The 18825-nt window shown below is 47.4% G+C and overlaps 9 protein-coding genes across 9 annotated transcripts; 5 read left to right on the forward strand and 4 right to left on the reverse strand.

Moving 5' to 3' along the window:
• Positions 1–527: 527 nt before the first annotated feature.
• FSST1_003012 (major facilitator superfamily domain-containing protein) lies at positions 528–2549 on the forward strand (the record flags this gene model as incomplete). Its single annotated transcript, XM_083229054.1, has 5 exons — positions 528–911; positions 961–1485; positions 1535–1638; positions 1690–2182; positions 2439–2549. 5 exons carry the CDS (start codon positions 528–530, stop codon positions 2547–2549), a joined length of 1617 nt encoding a protein of 538 aa, XP_083086442.1.
• Positions 2550–3395: 846 nt separating this feature from the next.
• FSST1_003013 (sodium:neurotransmitter symporter family protein) lies at positions 3396–5510 on the forward strand (the record flags this gene model as incomplete). The annotated part of the gene is made up of 2 exons (XM_083229055.1): positions 3396–4988; positions 5037–5510. The coding sequence occupies 2 exons, from the start codon at positions 3396–3398 to the stop codon at positions 5508–5510; spliced, it is 2067 nt and encodes a 688-aa protein (XP_083086443.1).
• Positions 5511–5858: 348 nt separating this feature from the next.
• Positions 5859–7500, reverse strand: FSST1_003014 (tetratricopeptide repeat protein; the record flags this gene model as incomplete). The annotated part of the gene is made up of 6 exons (XM_083229056.1): positions 5859–6122; positions 6185–6429; positions 6494–6906; positions 6967–7217; positions 7273–7423; positions 7475–7500. The coding sequence occupies 6 exons, from the start codon at positions 7498–7500 to the stop codon at positions 5859–5861; spliced, it is 1350 nt and encodes a 449-aa protein (XP_083086444.1).
• Positions 7501–7554: 54 nt separating this feature from the next.
• FSST1_003015 (uncharacterized protein) lies at positions 7555–8311 on the reverse strand (the record flags this gene model as incomplete). Its single annotated transcript, XM_083229057.1, has 2 exons — positions 7555–7930; positions 7980–8311. 2 exons carry the CDS (start codon positions 8309–8311, stop codon positions 7555–7557), a joined length of 708 nt encoding a protein of 235 aa, XP_083086445.1.
• Positions 8312–8468: 157 nt separating this feature from the next.
• FSST1_003016 (beta-lactamase/transpeptidase-like protein) lies at positions 8469–10375 on the reverse strand (the record flags this gene model as incomplete). Its single annotated transcript, XM_083229058.1, has 4 exons — positions 8469–9282; positions 9339–9609; positions 9662–9799; positions 9853–10375. The coding sequence occupies 4 exons, from the start codon at positions 10373–10375 to the stop codon at positions 8469–8471; spliced, it is 1746 nt and encodes a 581-aa protein (XP_083086446.1).
• Positions 10376–10412: 37 nt separating this feature from the next.
• On the forward strand, positions 10413–12609 carry FSST1_003017 (C6 zinc finger domain-containing protein; the record flags this gene model as incomplete). Its single annotated transcript, XM_083229059.1, has 3 exons — positions 10413–10466; positions 10846–10970; positions 11034–12609. 3 exons carry the CDS (start codon positions 10413–10415, stop codon positions 12607–12609), a joined length of 1755 nt encoding a protein of 584 aa, XP_083086447.1.
• Positions 12610–13126: 517 nt separating this feature from the next.
• FSST1_003018 (uncharacterized protein) lies at positions 13127–15570 on the forward strand (the record flags this gene model as incomplete). The annotated part of the gene is made up of 2 exons (XM_083229060.1): positions 13127–14146; positions 14284–15570. The coding sequence occupies 2 exons, from the start codon at positions 13127–13129 to the stop codon at positions 15568–15570; spliced, it is 2307 nt and encodes a 768-aa protein (XP_083086448.1).
• A 489-nt stretch (positions 15571–16059) lies between these two features.
• On the forward strand, positions 16060–17364 carry FSST1_003019 (uncharacterized protein; the record flags this gene model as incomplete). The annotated part of the gene is made up of 1 exon (XM_083229062.1): positions 16060–17364. One exon carries the CDS (start codon positions 16060–16062, stop codon positions 17362–17364), a length of 1305 nt encoding a protein of 434 aa, XP_083086449.1.
• A 248-nt stretch (positions 17365–17612) lies between these two features.
• On the reverse strand, positions 17613–18662 carry FSST1_003020 (uncharacterized protein; the record flags this gene model as incomplete). The annotated part of the gene is made up of 1 exon (XM_083229063.1): positions 17613–18662. One exon carries the CDS (start codon positions 18660–18662, stop codon positions 17613–17615), a length of 1050 nt encoding a protein of 349 aa, XP_083086450.1.
• Between the last annotated feature and the right edge of the window lie 163 nt (positions 18663–18825).

Below are 18825 nucleotides of genomic sequence, written 5' to 3' on the forward strand. Positions count from 1 at the left end.
TCTGTGTACCGTTCGTAGAGTTCCCCGCGGTCAACACAGTTGGCCGCGGGATAAGATAAAATGATAGCAAAGATAGATGTGGATACACACAATCTTACCCCGCGTTTATTAAGGATCTCGTAGTTCAAGACCCTGTTTCAATGACGATAGACAAGTGGAGATGTTAAGATAAATACCGGGACTACAAAAGTTCCCGGGGCTGTTCACGAGAATGGTAGATTGAGGATAAATTCAAGATTAGGCAACCAATTGCTTAGGATAAAATTGGATGTCTTACGGGAGTTGGAGACCAGAGCTAAATAATGGGCTGCTATCTACGCGGTTACATCAAGACCCTCTATTGATACCAATATCCAAGGATGCAGATAACCGTCGAACCATGATAAGGAGGGTCAACTTTGCCGCGGGCGAAACGGCAACATCAAATGATCTACAGTCGGATATACCAAAGATAAACACTTGTATAAAGCGCACAACAACAACCCAATCCACATGGTTTCCTCCCCTCTTTCCAATCAATGGATAAAATGTCGACCGAAAAATACCCCGAAGACCTCAAACATACATCGTCCATTCAAGACGGTACCATTAACGATGTATCAACCGCTGAAGCCCTGACTCTTTGTCACAATGCGGATGATATTGAGACGAGTCCTGAACTGGCTCGCGCTTTGAGATGGAAGTTGGATCTACGACTTATGCCGCTTCTGTGCTTCACTTATGCTTTGCAATCGATTGACAAGAATACGATTAGCTATGCAGCTGTGTTTGGTCTTAGAGAGGATATTAGTCTAAAGGGCAATGAGTTCTCTTGGACTGGAGCGATTTTCTATCTAGGATATCTGGTGTGGGAGTTTCCTACGAGTATGTTTCTGCAGAGATTCCCGATTAACTACTTTATGTCTGGAACAGTGAGTCCTTCTTCACACGACAAGGCAATCAAGTACTGAATGTGTACAGGTCATTGCTTGGGGTGCTGTTCTCATGGCTCATGGAGCAGTTCACTCTTTCCCAGCTCTCGCCGCAGTCCGAACCCTTCTAGGCGCATTAGAATCAGCCATCAACCCAGGAACTATGCTCCTATTCAGCATGTACTACAAGCGAAGCGAGCAACCTCTACGAATGGGTATATGGCTTGGATCAGCTGGCCTTGGCTATATCATCGCAGGAATCGCCAGTTTTGGTATCGGCCACACAAATTCGTCGTTGACATCGTGGCGACTACTCTTCATCATCTGGGGTTCTATCACTGTTGCTTGGGGTATCATACTTCTCTTTTGTCTACCCGGTGCCCCGATGCGAGCAAAGTTCCTTACACCTGATGAGAGAGCGCGTGCTATCGCGAGAGTGAAGGAGAATGGAACAGGTATCGAGAATAAGCATTTCAAGATGCCACAGTTTTGGGAGGCTATGCTTGACCTCAAGACTTGGTTGTTGTTTTTGTTCGCTGTTACGAGTAATTCGCCTAACGGTGGTCTATCTGCTGTGAGTTTCTTGTCAACGCGGTCTTGGCGACGACTAATCATTGTATCAGTTCCAAGGTCTCATTATCAAAGGTGCTGGCTTTAGTACACTTACCACGACACTATATCAGATGCCTTCGGGTGCAGTCCAGTTGGTTGTTTGTGTTTTGGCCTGGTAAGTCATTATGTATCTTTTGACGATCCCATCGCTAACTAACAACCCCAGCTGGGGAGCTTCAACTTTTAAGAACTCTCGAATTCCAATCATGCTACTCGCTCTGACCCCGTTCCTCGCTGGTGTCCTGGGTCTTCACTTTATCCCCCACAGCGATGCCTACGCTCGTCTCGCATGTCTCTGGATGTCCTTCTCATATACAGCAACATGGACTTTAAGTATGGCCGTTGCAGTAGCCAATACCGCAGGATACACAAAGAAGATCACGACCAATGCGATACTACTTATTGGTTACTGTCTCGGTAATTTCGTCGGTCCGTTTTTCTTCAAGACCGATCAGGCGCCGACATACGAGCTTGGCGTGGCAATGATGTTTACGTGCATCGCTATCCAGGTGGTAAGTCTTGTCGGACTTTGGGTATTGTTCTGGATGAGAAATAGATCTCGAAGGGAACATCATACAGAGGGCGATGAAAACCAGAGGAGAGGATGGGAAATGGGATTGTTGGATAAGACGGACCTTGAGAATAAACATTTTCAATACGTATACTAGACGTTATTATGATGGATACTATTAGGTAAAAAGACCCACGATGGACCGTTGTTCAATGTCATCAACTTCCCTGCTAGGAAATCCCCAGATATTCCCTGTACCTTAAAGTGTGGAGGTGGATCTTTTGACGTGGAGATGATTGAGAACTTGTAAACGTACGGATTTATTCTTGTCGTTCACATGAAAGACAAACAGTCAAGAAACTACAATTTTCAGCGCATGTTTATTACGTAAAACAATGTGACAGAACCTCAATCAGCAGGGGAACATCCGATGCTCAAGGATCACTGAGAATGCCAAGATACAGATGGTTACATACGGCTATCGTTGGGTGCAACCAATTCAGCTCATCCCTTAATCCACTAAAACCTTATCAATTACGGTGAGGCTCATCCTTAGTCTTGGCCTTTTGGTTCATATCATCGCGTGGCAATGCTAAATCGGCGCGGCAGTGGCTGCTGCGCGCGACATAAAGACAGATACGGATCATGTGTCAGACCTCTCTAAGCTTCTCGTCTCCGCAGTCTTGGTTAAAGTTATCAAAGCCAAGAAAAAGCCAAGTCCTTGGCTCTCATCTCCAAAGCTGAACTAACAGGAAGCTGATACCAACCAAGCATCGGATACCCGCGGCCTCGGAATAATGGAACTCTACAGAGTCTTGTTTGTTCTTGACGCCTGCTGAAAACGGGAGGTCCTAGATAAGCGCTACCCCAGATAATAGCATTGGCATTCCCTTGGCGGTTATTCCATATCGTTGGTACTTTTCAACTGACTCAGCCACTTGTGCAATAGACGACCAGCAATTGGAATGAGCCTCTCTACCTTCCTATCCTGTCGCTTGGCGGCTCAATCACGAGAGGGGAGATTGTGCTGTGAGATTTACTTGGCGTCAGTATTAAGTGGTTCTCATCCGCCAAGAGTATGGACTATTGGTCTGCTGTGCCATCTTGGCTATTGTCTTGGCTCTTTGGATGTTCCTTGGTTTTGCCCCTCTGCGGTGTTGGTTGCTGACCTTTTGTTATCTGCTTTGATTGGTATTATGCTTAATTGTGTCTTTCTGTTTGGTATATATCATGCCATCTTCTCCACCGTTTTTCTTACTCCCGAGGAGGAGAGATCTCACTTGCATTCCGTTTCCCCAAGTCGAGATACCATCATCACTTGACTTTCACCTTCCTTTTATCTTTCCTCACACAAATTCAGTATGGCTGTCGCCGCTGAAGGCCGGAAGCCTGGCATGGCCAAACGCATCTTTCTGATGCTGGCCCCAGACTCAGCAAAAGATGAAGACGGCCGTGACAACTTCAACTCGCGATCTCAATTCGTTCTTTGTGCCATGGGCGGTGCCGTCGGTTTGGGTAACCTTCTTCGTTTCCCCTCAGTCGTCTTCAACAATTATGGTCTTCAGTTCTTCATCCCCTACTTCTTCGCCCTCTTCCTCGTCGGTATTCCCATTCTCATCCTCGAGATCACTCTCGGTCAGGCTTATCGCGGTGGCTGTGTCATTGCATGGAACAACGTCAACCATCGTGCAAAGGGTATTGGTTTCTCCATGGTCTTCAACGGCTTCAGTGTCGTTGGATACTATGTGCCCATCTTGGCTTTCGCCATGGCCTATTTCCGCATGTCATTCCAGAGCCCTCTACCTTGGGATGGTAAGGATACTATCCAATTCTTCAATGAGGAAGTTGTTCGCAATGTCGACCCCACCGGCGGAGAGGATGGTGGAATGCTGCACTATCCTGGCCGTGGTATTGTTGGCGAGACATTCGGCTGGTGTATGATGATCTGGGCCGTCGTGTGGATGTGTACTTTTAAGGGAGTCGGTCTTACAGGCCGAGTCATCTATGTCACCATGGCCCTACCTCTTGTCCTCATTGGCATCCTGGCTATCCGTTCCCTCTCTCTGCCAAATGCATCTGATGGTTTCAGACTCTATGTCGGCACGTGGCGAAGTGAGTCTCTTGAGGGCCCCGGTGTATGGCAGGACGCCTTCGGCCAGATGTTCTTCTCCATCGGAGTTGGTTTCGGTTACTTTACATCTTACGCCTCGTACAACAACAAGTACGCCAACGCTGTTCAGGATGCTTTCATCATTGCACTGAGCAATTCAGCCATCGAAATCATCTCTGCTTTGGCCGTTATGGGTGTTGTTGGTTTCTTGGCCATCAACCCTGGCGAGGTTCCGCCTCTGTCCACCTTTAGCTCCGGCTTCTTCTACTACCCTGAAGCGCTTGCTCAAATGCCTGGAGCCAATTTCTTCTCTGCTCTATTCTTCCTTACTCTGGTTCTTCTCGGTCTTACATGTGTGTTTGCCCTAGCCGAGGTTCTTGTCACCATGCTTTGCGACAGTGACCTTGGTAAGCGAATCCCTCGCTGGGTCATCTCTACCTCTGTCATCCTCTTGGGTGCCCTCACTGCCCTTATCTACAGCAGTGAATTTGGCTTCGCCACTCTCGATGCTGTGGATATGTGGGTCAATGATATTGCCCTCTTTGTCACTGTCTGGTCTGAGACGTACATGGCCTGTACTCTATACCGATGGAGAGACCCGGTTGACCAAATTGGTCTCGTCAGCTACCTTGTTTATAACGGTGGCTACGTCTTTTCTCTTTTCATTGGTATTCTCCTCGGTCACCTTGTCACTCCTGCTGCTGGTGCAGGTGCTGGTTTTGGTATCTTTATCGCTTGCTCTCTCATCTCTGCCTTTGTTGGTAAGGCTCCTACTGTTCCTGCTCCCAGATTCTGGGGTAAGAACGCCGTTCTCAGCCGCTTTTGGTACGCGGCTTTTTACTCGGTATGTATAACCACTCTCATCCACATAGCCAAAACTGACTGTATTCAGGGCCAACAACTCCGCAATGACCTGAACAACGTCATCTCCAATGGCGGCAAGAACTGGAAGATCCACTGGGTCTGGCCTCTCTGCCTCAAGTATATCACTGGTCCTGCCGTCGCTCTGGTTTTCTCTTTTGCGTACCCCAAGTTCCTCAACAGTTATCGCAACAACCCTCCCTACATCTACAGCTTCGTCCTCATGCACATGGTTGTGCTCTTTATCGTTGGTGCTTTCGTCGTACCTCGCTTCTTCAACATTCTCATCCCTGCGCACCGACTTGAGCGTGGTGATGGCAAGTATGATGTTGCACCACAGATGACCATCGACAACGCACCTATTGTTAACAATGGTGGTATCGAGGAGGGTCATGCTGATATGGTTCAGCACAGTAATGGAGAGGGTAGCTTAGATGGTGACAAGGCTGCTTTCAGGAATGATACCACAAGGACTAGTCCTGATGTGGCTCGGCCTACACAGTGATCCTGGCATTGGTAGTTTCCTTTTCATTTAAGAACAGGGACTAAGCTGTATGTTTATGTAAAGTGATAGTTATATAGTTTTGAACGTGATATAGTATATCTCTACGCCTTTATTGAATCTTACATGTTTCGTATACAATTGTGCTAGCATTTGTTGATTCTGCAAAGGACGAAGGTTGTATTGGAAAAATAAGAGATGTTATAACCGGTTAATTCAACTAGGGCCAGAACATAATAATACAAAATGAAATAAGCCATCGGCCATCTGCTCCGTGGAGGATTAGATCATGCATGGCCTTCGCAGACAATTTGATAAATTAACAGACATTCCCCCATGTCGCTGCTACTTCTAGCCCTGCAGTCCATTGTTATAAATGGAACCTGAACTGATACCTTCTTTATGGTCTTCATCAGCTATCTCATACTGTGTCCGGAGTGGGGTCTCAATCATATTGTCTATTAAGGAATAATAGGACAATTCCTCATTACAATCTTGAGAGTATACCTGGTAAGCTTCAAGACGTGCGCGAACTTCAGGCAACCCCGGTTTGAGATAGTCGCACCTCTCAAATGCCTCTATGGCATATTCATGATGGCTATTGTAGCTGTCATACTGGGTAGCACAGTTAATAGACAGTTATTCGTTGTGTGCGAAACAAGTCATAGACAACTTACTAGAACACCAAGGTTATACCAAGTCTCGTAGATATTTGAATTAAGCTTCACAGATCTAGCGAGCGCTTCAAGAGAGTCTTCGTATTGCCGAGTATTGAAAAACAAAATTCCAATCGAAATCCAGAAGGAGGGACACCGTGGTTGAATATCAGTCGTCTTTTGGAAGCATTCCAGGGCCTTTTTGTAGTCTTGTACCAGCATATATGCTCTTCCTAATAGATAGATATACTCGACATTGCTCTTGTCTTGAAAGATGTTTAGTATTGATAAAGTCCTATGTGATTACGTGCGGAGTATCGATTTGCGTACCTGATTTGATCGCAATGTTTAAATGTTTTATCGATAGCCGAGCGTCCTCTATCGTTTCCTTGTCATCCTCTATCGATTCTGGAGCATATGGTATCAAGAATTGCTCTGCAACTCGAAGTATATCAAGGCCTACGAAGGCATTTGCTTCAGGATTGAAGGGGTCTTCGTCCAATCGCCCCCATGCATCGACGATGTCTGGAATGGGTGCCTTGGGGTAGATGACCTTAACCCTGCGAAAGGTCTCTGCTTTGTCTTCTATATCAACAGAGGAAAGCTGAGGGCCAATATTTGGCCCAGTAGTACGAGGAACCCCCGAGTTCACTCTAGAGACAGTTGGTGAATATTGCTCTTGGTACAAGGCTACCATAGGAGACTGGGCTGGGTGTGTCGTAACCAGTCGACCACAAGTAGTGCTAATGAAAAGGTTTGTCAGCCGCGGACTTTTACATGATTCCTTTTCTCACAACACTCACCAAGTTTTACAGGAATCTTGTTCCACAAGTCTCCTGATGCATGTTGAATTCACGCAAATCTGAGGGCGAGGTCGTTTGACGATCATGGCCTGCTCAATATGAAACCCCGGCTTTACAGCTGTAACCCAAGTTTCCTCTCCGACTTGTATACCAGTTTTTGCATGAGTAACGGCAAACAGGTTCTGCATAATGCGATTTGCGCCAGGCCTCTCGTTTGCATAAACAACACACCGGAGCAAATCACAAAAAGACTGTCGTTGTCAGTTTACGATCCCTTCTACATATGTGCAAATGACTATCACATACTCCCCAAGTCCTGCAGGCCTGTAATGGAAGAGCCCAGCTTTCACCATGCGCATCATCGAGCCGAACGATGTCCAGAGTCAGATGTAGTGGTATCGCCTCAATGGCCTTCATGATAGACTTCAGCTGGCCGCTTATATTGAGTAAAGTGCGCCTAGTACTTCATTAAGGGGTTGGAATTCTCGATTCTTGTCGTGATACTTACGTGTTTCTTCCAATTGCTTCAAGCATGTTCTTTGAGCAATTTGTCAGTCTAAAAATCTGTTAGCCTATTGAGATCAAGAATTATTCAATACGATCATACAAAGTGAACAGTTGTTTCAGTTCTCGCATGAGACGGTACAAAATCTTGGCATGGCGAGTCACAAGCCCAGCATAGCGACGGACAATGGCTGAGGCACTGTCGGCCTTTCGCGTCAGGTGAAACATTTGTTTCTCAATGCCAATCAGACTCTTGTTGATAGAGGTCGTTCGGTTTGAGTGAGCCTTGGCCTGAATGTCTGCTTTGGCCGTAAGAGTGTCGATTGCTACTTGTGTTCTTGATGCTACGTTCAGAATGTTTGAAGCATGTCCAGCTATTGCGTTCGCGTGTTTCTCGATAAATAATGATTGGTTGTCGCTGATAATTTTGGATTGCAATGATATTTGCTTGACACGATTCCTATTAATATATCAGTTGTTTGGCTTTTGGAAGTCACAGGATGGCGAACAGTTGCTGGACACTTAGGAGGAGATTGATAGCGGCCATTTGAGACAAAATCGTCTTTCGTACTGTGTCTACATCGCTTTGGGCGATCATAGACCAGTGAAGCCTTTCACCGATACTGCTAAGACATCTCGTTGATCGGAAATGACCCAAACTGCTTTCCTTGGATCGCATCTTGTTCACCATGACCTGCAAGGGCTGCGAACAGTGTATGACAATAGCTCTGATCTGCTCCAGGGTCTGGAACTCTTCCTTGCAGTCGGGTTCCAGACTCAAGACGTGTTTTAGGGTGCTGTGAACAAGGTCTAGTTCGGCACGAAAATGCTGGAAGTGCATAGGGGCGTCCTTATATAGAGTTTATGCTGTAAGAGTTATACTTGTCATATAGACCACTAAGCCAAAAACTCCAAAAACGGATGCCCCTGTTATAGGATAACGTAGCTAATTGGGTCAATATCAGCTTCTGACATCTATAGTGCTAGCGCCGTCGGGCTTAAGCGACCTTCATGAGAGATTCCCTCATCACTCTTGGTCTAATTGTAGTTGCCTTACCAGTCTGGTCAAGCTCGAACTCGAAATCATCCAACCCAATGCTTCCATAGATCAGATTGTCAACCCCTCCCCACGTCAAGCAACTACCACTGAAAGGTCCAACACTCGCGTCTGTTGCGTCTGCGTCCGTCTCACCAACCAGCTTGGCCTCAAAGACAGCCCTGAAGGAAATTCTGCCGTTTACTTCCAATCCCATCGGATACAGCCTGGCCACGATCGCCACATCCAGCCCTGGGAATTGCATTGCAGCCTGTGTTGCCAGAACATCGACGTCCCCGCGGGTCCAATTCCGGACCACGAGTGTATCATCCATCACGACTGTCAACTGACTGTTGGGGCCCTTGAACGAGCCTGTAAACCGAGAGTCGGCTGTCTCGCGCGCTGCTTCCTCAGCAGCAGGAAGCAACTTCTCCGCGAGGAGATCAGGAATGTAACTCAACAAAGCAGCACGATTAGGTCCTGCAAATAGCCCTACAAAGCCAATATCGTGGTCTGGGGAAAGAACAAAAATCGCAGTGTAAAGCCCCAGGGCGCCATTCTTGGTGTATAGATCAACGACTCGAGTACCATTGCTGCCGAGGGGGACAGAAGTGCGGCGGATCTCCCAAGGCATACCGACGGACATTTTGAGGTCCGCGGTATGGGACATGGGCTTGAGCCAGGAGCGTGTGGTGGCGGGTTCCAGGATTGTTGACCTGAGGATAGATTGACCGAGGCGAGTGAGATCAGCAGCTGTGGAAAACATGCCACCATAACTATTGAATTTTAGCCTTGTAGGACATAACCTGAAGAGAATGGCAACAGGACTTACGGACTAGCGTCTGCTGTAGTCAAATTCCACCACGAGAGCAGCTCATTCTCTGGGATCATGGCGTTTTCTTTGCTCTTAGGCGCCTCCAGGGTTGTACGCTTCATAGATAGGGGAGTAAGTAGCGAGGATTTAAGAGACTTTTCAAAAGACTTTCCAGACATACCCTCGACCGCGTAGGCAAGAATCTGATATGCGAGGTTAGAGTAAACCGGAGTATTCCCACTGGATGTAATGGGAAAGGAGTTTTTGGCCGTAATGCCCTGGAAAAACTCTGTGGATAAGTATTAGTCTCGTCGCGGAACTAAACAACATGATAAATATACCTTTTCGGGAGCAAGGTCCTAGGTTTGGATCCGAGATGCTGCATTTCGGTTTCTCCTTGTCGTCCAGGACGGGCAACCCGTATTTCTCAGGGTTCTCTTGAGTACCTTCAATTGTGGATTCCAAATCGTAAAGTCCAACTATACACAGGATTAGAAGAGCTGGACTGTACGTGTTATCTACAGACACTTACAGTTTCGAGCCACACCTGCCAACTGCCCAGCAAGTTGGCCGATAGTAACCTCATCCCACTGGACTCTGCGAGTAGGATCACCCTTGTTTTTCTTGGCCGCACGCGCAAGTTCGGGGACCCACTTTGTGACAGGATCGTTCATATTCTTCATTCCGACCTCAGCGAGAAGTGTATACACAGTGACAAGCTTTGAGACACTACCGATGCGAAATACAGTATTCTCGTTGAGCGTGCCCGAGGTTAGGAAACTCTTCATAGAAGAAGGGACGTATCCGTGCTGAAAGAGGGTGTCTGAAGCAGAGAAGGCTTGGACATAGAGGGTAGTGTTGAGCTCATCAAAGGTGCCGTTGCGGTCGAAATCCCCAAAGGTAGCATTAAGTTGGGAAATGGCGTTTGAGAAAGTGCTGGACTTCAGTGGGTGGTTGACAGGTGGAAAGATTGGACCCAGGAGAGGACATATGCTCTGTTGTGCATACACCTGCTGGGTTAGAATGAGGGAAAGAATGACAGAAAGGTATTTCATGATCAGGACCGGAAGGTGTATATAGTGTTGATGGGAGATGATTGAGATAGTGGCAGAGAGAGAGCGTGAGGCTCTCTTCTTTATACAACGAGTATGTGGATAGAAGCCACGTCAATGCAGATCAATGATGTACAGATCAGACCAATAGGTATACCATGACACTCTACCAACTTTTACATTGGTCGGTTCGTTCAAGATGGTTCTGGGGTAATAAGAAATGCATCGGCTATGCCCGTTGTTAGACGTGCTGTACTCAAAGTCTAACCAATCAGCGTGTACTTGGATTGTAAACCAGCTCTGATTGGCCGGGTCGCACAATTCAACTCGTGCCACGCTAAGCCCCAGGTGACGTTAGTCTCTAGGTAATCTCGCTCAGCCACCCAAGTTACTTAGTGTAAAGATCATCTTCATCTTGTCTTTTTCTTCTTCTTGTTGTCTCTTCAAAGTTTCATCAGACCATAACGTAGTAGAGAAAATCATTGTTATTAGCTATGGTTCATGCCTTGATCGAGAGGTCCACTCCCAGTGGTTGTGCAAGTCGACCGCGGCAAAGGGCATATCACACCAAATCCAAAACGGGGTGCAGGACCTGCAAGTCAGTTTTATGCATTGTCCATAATATCCTGCAGTGCACTGATGTACTGACGTTGTATTCCAGGATTCGCAAAGTACGATGCGACGAACAAAAGCCGGCTTGTGATCGCTGTACTTCCACAGGCCGGGTATGCGATGGATATGCTTCCCCCTCGCCCCCTTCAGCCTCACCATCTTCCATCTCCCAATCCCCATCACCGCAACGCCACAACTCCCCAAACCCTACCGTCGATCTCAAACTTGTTCTACCACGTCAAAGCCCCGACGAGGTACGCAGCTACACCTATTTCCTTGAAGTCACAGCCCCTTCCCTCGCCGGCTCTTTCTACGCCGACTTCTGGCTTTCCGAGGTTCCGCGCGTTTGCCTGTCCGATCCTGCTATCTGGCACGCCGTTGTAAGTCTCGGTTCAGCCCACGAGGACTTTGCAGAATATGGTCAAGGGTCGCGGAGCCTGTTTGCGTTGAAGCAGTTCAACTCATCCATCCGATGTCTCACTGAGTCGCGATCGCCGAGACATGCAGATCGGTGGAGAGCGCTTATCGTTAGTACTATATTTACTTATATATGTACTATCAAAGGTCTTCATCATCAGACCCGCATACATCTTCAGGCTGGCTGTAACCTCCTCCGCGAGCTTCAGGACCATGATGCAAAACCTTCAAAGCTGGGTCAACTCCAAGAAACTACCGTTGCATCAGTTCCAATATCGATTGCGCCGATACAGTCTATTCTGATGAACCTTGAGATGCAGTCAAACTCACTTGATCATGGCGGCGTTGTTGAAAGTCCCCTTCTGCTCTCGCAGAATAAAGTTCTCAACGCATGGCGTTCATATACAGCGCCACGCCCCTCCCGTCCAGGTCCAGAACACGTTGAACAGGCCAATGGTGCTGCCCAGTCTCTGTTGGCTGGACTGGTTCTGTTCTCGCAACAGCATGCCAAACAGCTCGGGGATCTTCAAACTGGCAAATCCGGGCTAGAAGTCCTATCTATGCTGGCTGCGCGACAGGAGGTGCACACGCGATGTTTCAACGAGATCACAAAGGCAATCCACATGTTCCAACAAGAGATAGACCAACACCCAAGATGTTCATCCCAATTAGAGGCACACAGTATTCTCCCTTTGCACCTTTTTCATAACACCAACCGTCTTCTACTTATTCAAGACCCGGATGAGCCTGATTTGGAAAAGCGGCAACACGGCCTCCCTCTCTTGTTCACGTCTATAGTCGACCTCGCAGAACAAATCATGAATCTTGATCCCCAAAAGACTCGCAGGGTATCCTACACCCATCAACTCTTCCTAGTCGCTCATAGCGGTATCGGACAGTCGACCCGCAAGCGAGCCGTAACTCTACTTCGACGCCCGCGGTTGGAAGGTGGCTGGGATAGTCTCATCTCTGCAAGTCTTGCCGATGCGATTATGGACAGAGAGAGGGAGGCGGCTTGGGAATATCACGTACAGCAAGGCTTGACAGCTGAAAGCTTTGGACAAGGGGAAGAAGAGATAGATCCAATGTTTCGCATATTCAATTTTACATTCGCTTTTACAGGGAAGAGAGCGGCTCGTGTTGTCATGCGGACGTGGCACGAGAAACTTAATGATGTCGCTGGGCAGGAAAGGGTAGTACGGTGGTGATGATAATGATCGGTCTCTTTCGCTGTTTCCGTTATGATATCTAGTGAGATTAGCTCGAATATTGACCAAATGCTAAATATATCGAGGCTAGATAGCTGGCGCTTTACCTTGGTTAAGATGCTCGATGATTTCAATCAAGAAAAGATAGAGGGACCTGCCCTGAACTTTACATATTACATATCATCCTTCTTATACCATGTAAAATGATATCAAAAGAATCCATTATATAGCATTATAAGAAAACCTGACTTATTTATTATAGCATTTTATTTAGGTAATACAGTCTCTGGAGGAGATAAAGATGCCCGCCGGCAGATCATAAGAAGAAGAAAGACAGTCACCTGATAATTACATGCAAGGTCACGTGAATAATCACCTGGCCATCGGGAAAAGCAAATAACGTTGGGTACAAGCCAGATTTCGTCAACGACATTGCAATTTAACAAAACGAACCTTGCAACACTATTCATCTACATTTGGACACATCATAATTCATCAATCTAAACAACATTCTAAAATGCCACCATCTAGCTACCTCTCAATTTACCAGGAATATAAGCGCGACACCGACATCGTCGCGTCATGGCTAGCAACTACCGCTAAAGAGCGTGGATACACTGACTCGCTTGCCGGACCGGGTACCACATCCGGAGCAGCCAAGAGCGGTCGTCTCAAGGGCAAGGCTAGAAAAGCGGCTAAGCAGCAGAAAACGCCTACTGTTGCAGCTGCAAAGGAAGGATCCGATCCGTCGCCCAAGTCAAAGTATGTACTTGCTATTAGAGATTTCGTGCCACTGGCCAAGTTCATCGCAAGCAACTTGACAACGACCCCAGTCGAAGACAACAATACAGCTGGGATTCCGTCATTCTTCAGCACAGCCCTGGATAGAGCGATCCAGGTCCGGAAGAAGTTCTCAAGCCTCCTTAAAGATGCCGGCGAAAGTCTCAGCGCTCAGGCTGATAAAACGCATGAACATTTCATTACCATCCTGGAGAAGGTCCGCACCGTCTTTCTTCACGTTGATGGTGCATCTGGCATGGAGTCTACGAACGACTCTACGAAGAACGCCAATGATAAATCAGGGGCAGAGGCGAAGTTCTTCAACTTCAATTTATTCGAGACGTTGCGGGTTTACGAGCCGTCTGAGGACTTTTTGAATTCTTCCGATGCAGTGCACCCTGCCGCATCTTTACCCATCGATCTTGAATACACAACTGAAAGTGATATGTCCGAGACTGAGTGCATGCTCGCCTTGACAGCCCTGTTCAAGGATTTTATCAATCTTCGCGAAGAGATCAATAGCTTGTGGAATGAATATCGCACTGGAAAGATCGACTTGGCTGCTGCTGCGGTTGGTGTGAATTTGGCCATCGAGCTCGCCCGCAGCCTGGAAGAGGATATTGCCCCGCTGCTGGAGAGTCACGGTGGCTCAACGGAGGTACTGCCTCATTATTATGGCATGGTCTGTGAGTCCATGGATCTCGATTTCAGCGAAAAGGAGCGGCCTTCTGATGACATGAACTTCGAATGTTACAACGTGGGTTCCACGTTTCTATACAACGCTGTTAACCTGCTCGCTGCCATTCAGTCGGCCGCGCCGTTCAACGCAAAACAAATGCCTTGCTATAACGGCAAGTTTGGATGGTACGACTCAAAGGCAGAGATAACCGTCAGAGATGGGCGCAAGAGAAGGCTGCGCTTTTGGAAGTGGCATCCGATATCGCCATGCTTACGGAATTCAAAGGCATCCCCGTAATTGATGAGTTTGCACGCGGGATCAAACACATGTTCGAGTCGCGGGAGATCCCAATCTGGCTATGCTTTGCGGCGCAAAACTACCTTGATACGCTACATTTCTTCGGCCCTGACATCAAAAAGGGCGTCGCTGAGTTCGATCGCTTTAACGCTACTACTACTCAACGTCTTGATCGTATTATAGGCTCTGTTGAGAGCGATGCAAAGAAGATCATCGGAAACATGCGTGACATGCTCAAGGTCAAGAAGGACGGTTATGATATCTTTACGGTCGCCCGGATCGCTGCCAATGGCATCGACCGGCCCTCATCCTTTTTCCTTCATAACCCACTCTTTTGCGGCCTGTGGATCAATTATGTGCGTATGAACTTCCACCAGAACGGAGTCGTGTACGCGGCCAAACCTGGCGCCTTGTTACATACCGTCCAACTATACACGGCGGTGCGTCAGCACCAACAGGAGCACTCGGTACCGGTGGTAGAGTGGCCAGACCTCGACCGAGTCATCGACATGCAAGGACACCAGGCCTTCTTTGTCGGCGGAGAGCCGACGACTTCGCCAGAGGCCCACTTCAAGAACTACTGCATGAGCCGCAGCGTGTCACCAACGAATTGGCTCACGGCCGCAAAACGACGCAAAGGAAAGGGTGGCAAGGTGGACATGGCGAAGTCTCGCGCGGGTGTCCGCGAGCTTAAGCTCAAGTCACCCCTATCTCGATACACCGGATCTCGCTCGGAAAAGCACGGGAGAGTAGAATCGGCACGTAGGTCCTGCAATACTGCTCTCATACATGAAATCCTAGAGACAAGTGATTGGTTCAAGCTTGAACAGGAGGAGCAAGCTGAGTCCCAGGATGGAGCTGCAACAGATGGGAAGGGCAAAGTCAACAAGGCAGCAACAGCACGTACCATGCTCACCCCGCCGCAGCTTGTTCACTACGTCTCTCACGGCGTTCAAAGAGAAATTCCCGACTTGGACTTTGATTACTTCGTCATGCATCATAAGTCTCGAGCGCTACTCGAGAAGGTGCGAGAGAATGCAGTCGAAATTAGCCCACAGCATACAACGCATTTCACTGGCCTGGCCGACTACGCTGGCCTTGTATTTGCCATAGAGGCTCAAGAGATGGAGTCCAAGTCGGGGCAGAGTGAAGAGGTGCTTGACAAGGTGGCCATTGCGATTGATGAGTGTGTAGCAGAGGAATGAGAAGGGACGGATGCCCATCCTGATGGAGGCAGTTAGCTATCTTAGGTCAATTTATTCCATGGGGTATCTGTATTCGCTTAGCCTTGTGTGACAGCATCTGGCCGTGACAGAAATTTGACATGATTAAGTCTGTGGCTTCAGCTGGTGTCTAGGCATGCATGTCTCAGAATCACGTACAGAACAAGAAATAATCTGCGTTTCTAGCTGCATATTTAGCATACTCACCAATCATTGGTTACAAAAGTATGCTTTGCCGCTTTCACCTCATTGACCGCCATGAGTATCTGAGAAAAACAGGATAACTATCATTCTCTTCCATAATAACGTCATTCTCAGATCGAGCCTAGGTTAATGATTCTCATCGGTCGTGGGCTATAAAACAGGCCTCTACTACCGTGTGATTGTCGCAAAATCTAAAATTATCTCTCTCTATTCCTTCTCCTACAGTACTTTTCATTCAACACAAAGACCCCATCTCCTCCCCTCAATATGGATGCTATCAACCCAAGCTTAGACACTATGGAGGCCACGTCTTCACATCTTGGCCCCTCTTACCCAGTCGATTTCATCATGAACGTCGAACTGCAAACATCAACTGGCACAGATATACCACTATACAACAAAACTTTGGAAGTTGACAAGGAGTACCTAGACCCACTTAAATCCGATTTGTATTACCTTTTTCCAGAAAGATATCCAGAAATCAAGCGCTGCGAGGGTAACAGATCAGACGTGTTTGATTCTGAAAAAGAGGACTACTGGCTCTTTTACGTTCACCTCAAATATGCAGAGCTTGAGATTGCCATTGGAGGGGAGGAACCTATCTATGTAACCTCGAGAGCCAACTGGAACACTATCACAGACAAAGACGAGGATATCCACGAGGTGAAGAACTGGGCCAACAAGGAATTTGAGTTATCTTGGAAATACGGTGATTCGTATGATCGTTTTGTGGCCGTGCGTGCACCCAAGATGGATAACCCAGCTATCTCGCTGCGTACCCATGGTCAATATGGAGCTGTTCATTGGGTTGGACTCTTCACCAAAACGGGTGTCAAGAATACGAACCACTTCATCGCTATACGAACCTCGAATCGTCTACTCCCTGACTATGCTGAACGGACTAAGAAGTACCCTAGTTACAGAAACTGGTATACTGAGGATGGTCCCGTCAACATCCTGGACTGCGCCTTGACGCTGTTCCCTAAGCAACTTTTCGGGACAACTACAAACTCCCCTAAACTTTATAGTCAGTTTGTCACCCAGGATCCATACAACAAGGTCGGAATTAAGCACTTTGAACATGCCCTAGCCAAGAATAAAGGACAATCGCCATGGCCGAAGCGCTACATGTGGGGGGCGGAGGGGACGACCTATGTTCGTATCAGCCGCAAATCTTTTGATCTCCAACCCAAATGGTTCGACTACGTCTCGGGAGTAATGCTAAAGGACAAAGTCACCAACAAAGGGTGGGAATTACTCTTGGAGTTGTTTGGCGGTACCGTACAGATCCTCAAAGGTGTTCTCAGCGTCAGTGTCGCAGACGTCGTTCAAGGAGCGATCAGTTTGGGCGACGCTTTCAACGAGGAAAAAATGCATCAAGAGGCCAATCTCAAAGGCTTTCTCACTGTTATCGGCGATGCAGTAGATATTGGGAACAAGGCACGCAACGATGGAAAGGAAAAGAAGACGGAAAACCCCAATGTAACAAACATTCTAATCTTGGTGCAGCACATCGAGGCTGGCACTTATTCACCTCGTGATCTCGGTAGCAGACCCAGAGAAATTGAGTAGCTAGAGGGACTAATACGAGTATACTGTGACCCGACCTACACAATGATACCCAGTTTAAATATGGTCTGGTTTCTTCATCATCAACATTTGTAAGTTCATATGAAAGCTCAACGATACTAAGAAACTTGAGACGGTTTGGGTCACAGTTGGGGGTAACATGTAAATGAAAGAAATTTCAATTTGGAGCCCATATTGCAATCTTGTTGAAGTTTCTGTGAGTGTCAGTTCAAATCAAAGGGTTCTTAGCTTCAGAGGGCTTTCATAGCCCACTCCATCGTACTATTGATGATTTCATCCTGATCATCAATAGGCTCATATCCCAATATCTTCCTCGCTTTATCCAACGACCAACAACAACCAGTATCCAGATGATCCATACTAATTCTTCGTAGACCAGGTTGCATCATGCCCAACGTGAAAATCCAGTATAACCATTCAGTAGTTGACGCCATAACTTGCATAACAGGTAACGGAATACGTGTCACCTCTTCTGGCCTGACAGGACTACCAGCAGCCGCGTAAAACCTTCTACAGAAGTCAAAGAACTTCTGTGGTTTGCCATCGGAGATGAAGAATGCTTCACCACCAGCTTGAACACGGGTTGTGGGATCGAGGAGAGCCTTCATCGCCAGGATATGGGCCTCGGCCGCTTTCTTCACATAGGCAACTTCGAAAAGTTTGTCATCGTTCCCAACTTGCATTTTGTGTTCATTTCGTCGAATACTCGACACAAGCTGAGGGATGAAGTTGGTATCATATTCGCCATAGATGCCGGGGATTCTGATGACTGAAGTGTACAACTCGTCCGAGTTTGCAGCGGTTACGAGTCTTTCGGTTAGACCTTTTGACAAGGCGTAGGCGTTAGGTGCATTGGTCTCGTCATATTGTTGGGCATTCTCTTCGGACAATGGCTCTTGTGTCGGTACGACAGCCTGATTGGAAGAAGTAAATATAAATGCTTGTGTATGAGTACAAGCCTTTGCGGCTTCTAGCAGAAGTTTTGTCCCATCGACATTGGTTTCGATCAATGCTTTTCTGGTATCCAGATAAGATGGGGATACGGTATGGATGATCGCATGAGGCTTGAAGTTCTGAAAGACTTGGTCGATTTGGTCTCGAGATGTAAGATTAAGCGGAAAGAGAGAGATACGCGATTCATCCGACACATCGACAGGAACCTTGGGATGGCGACTGGTGATGGCGACTGTAGTCGTAGAATCGTGGAGGAGTTGCCGTACCACGTGACCACCCAAGAAGCCACTTCCACCTGTCACAAGCACGCGTGTTGGAGATTCCATGTTCAGCTGAACTTCTTTTCTTTTAGTAGTGGAATTGTTTGCGCAACTGGGGCCTACTTTGAGTAAGTCTAAGAAATAGGATGACGTGAGACGTCAGGATCAAGGTTATATAAAATCTCACGTCGTCAGCACGGAGTCTAGATGGTCTGTAAGCTTACAGGTA

The sequence above is a fragment of the Fusarium sambucinum genome, chromosome I (genome assembly GCF_050947815.1).
Source record: "Fusarium sambucinum isolate potato_lamoka chromosome I, whole genome shotgun sequence".
Taxonomy (NCBI): Eukaryota; Fungi; Ascomycota; class Sordariomycetes; order Hypocreales; family Nectriaceae; genus Fusarium; species Fusarium sambucinum.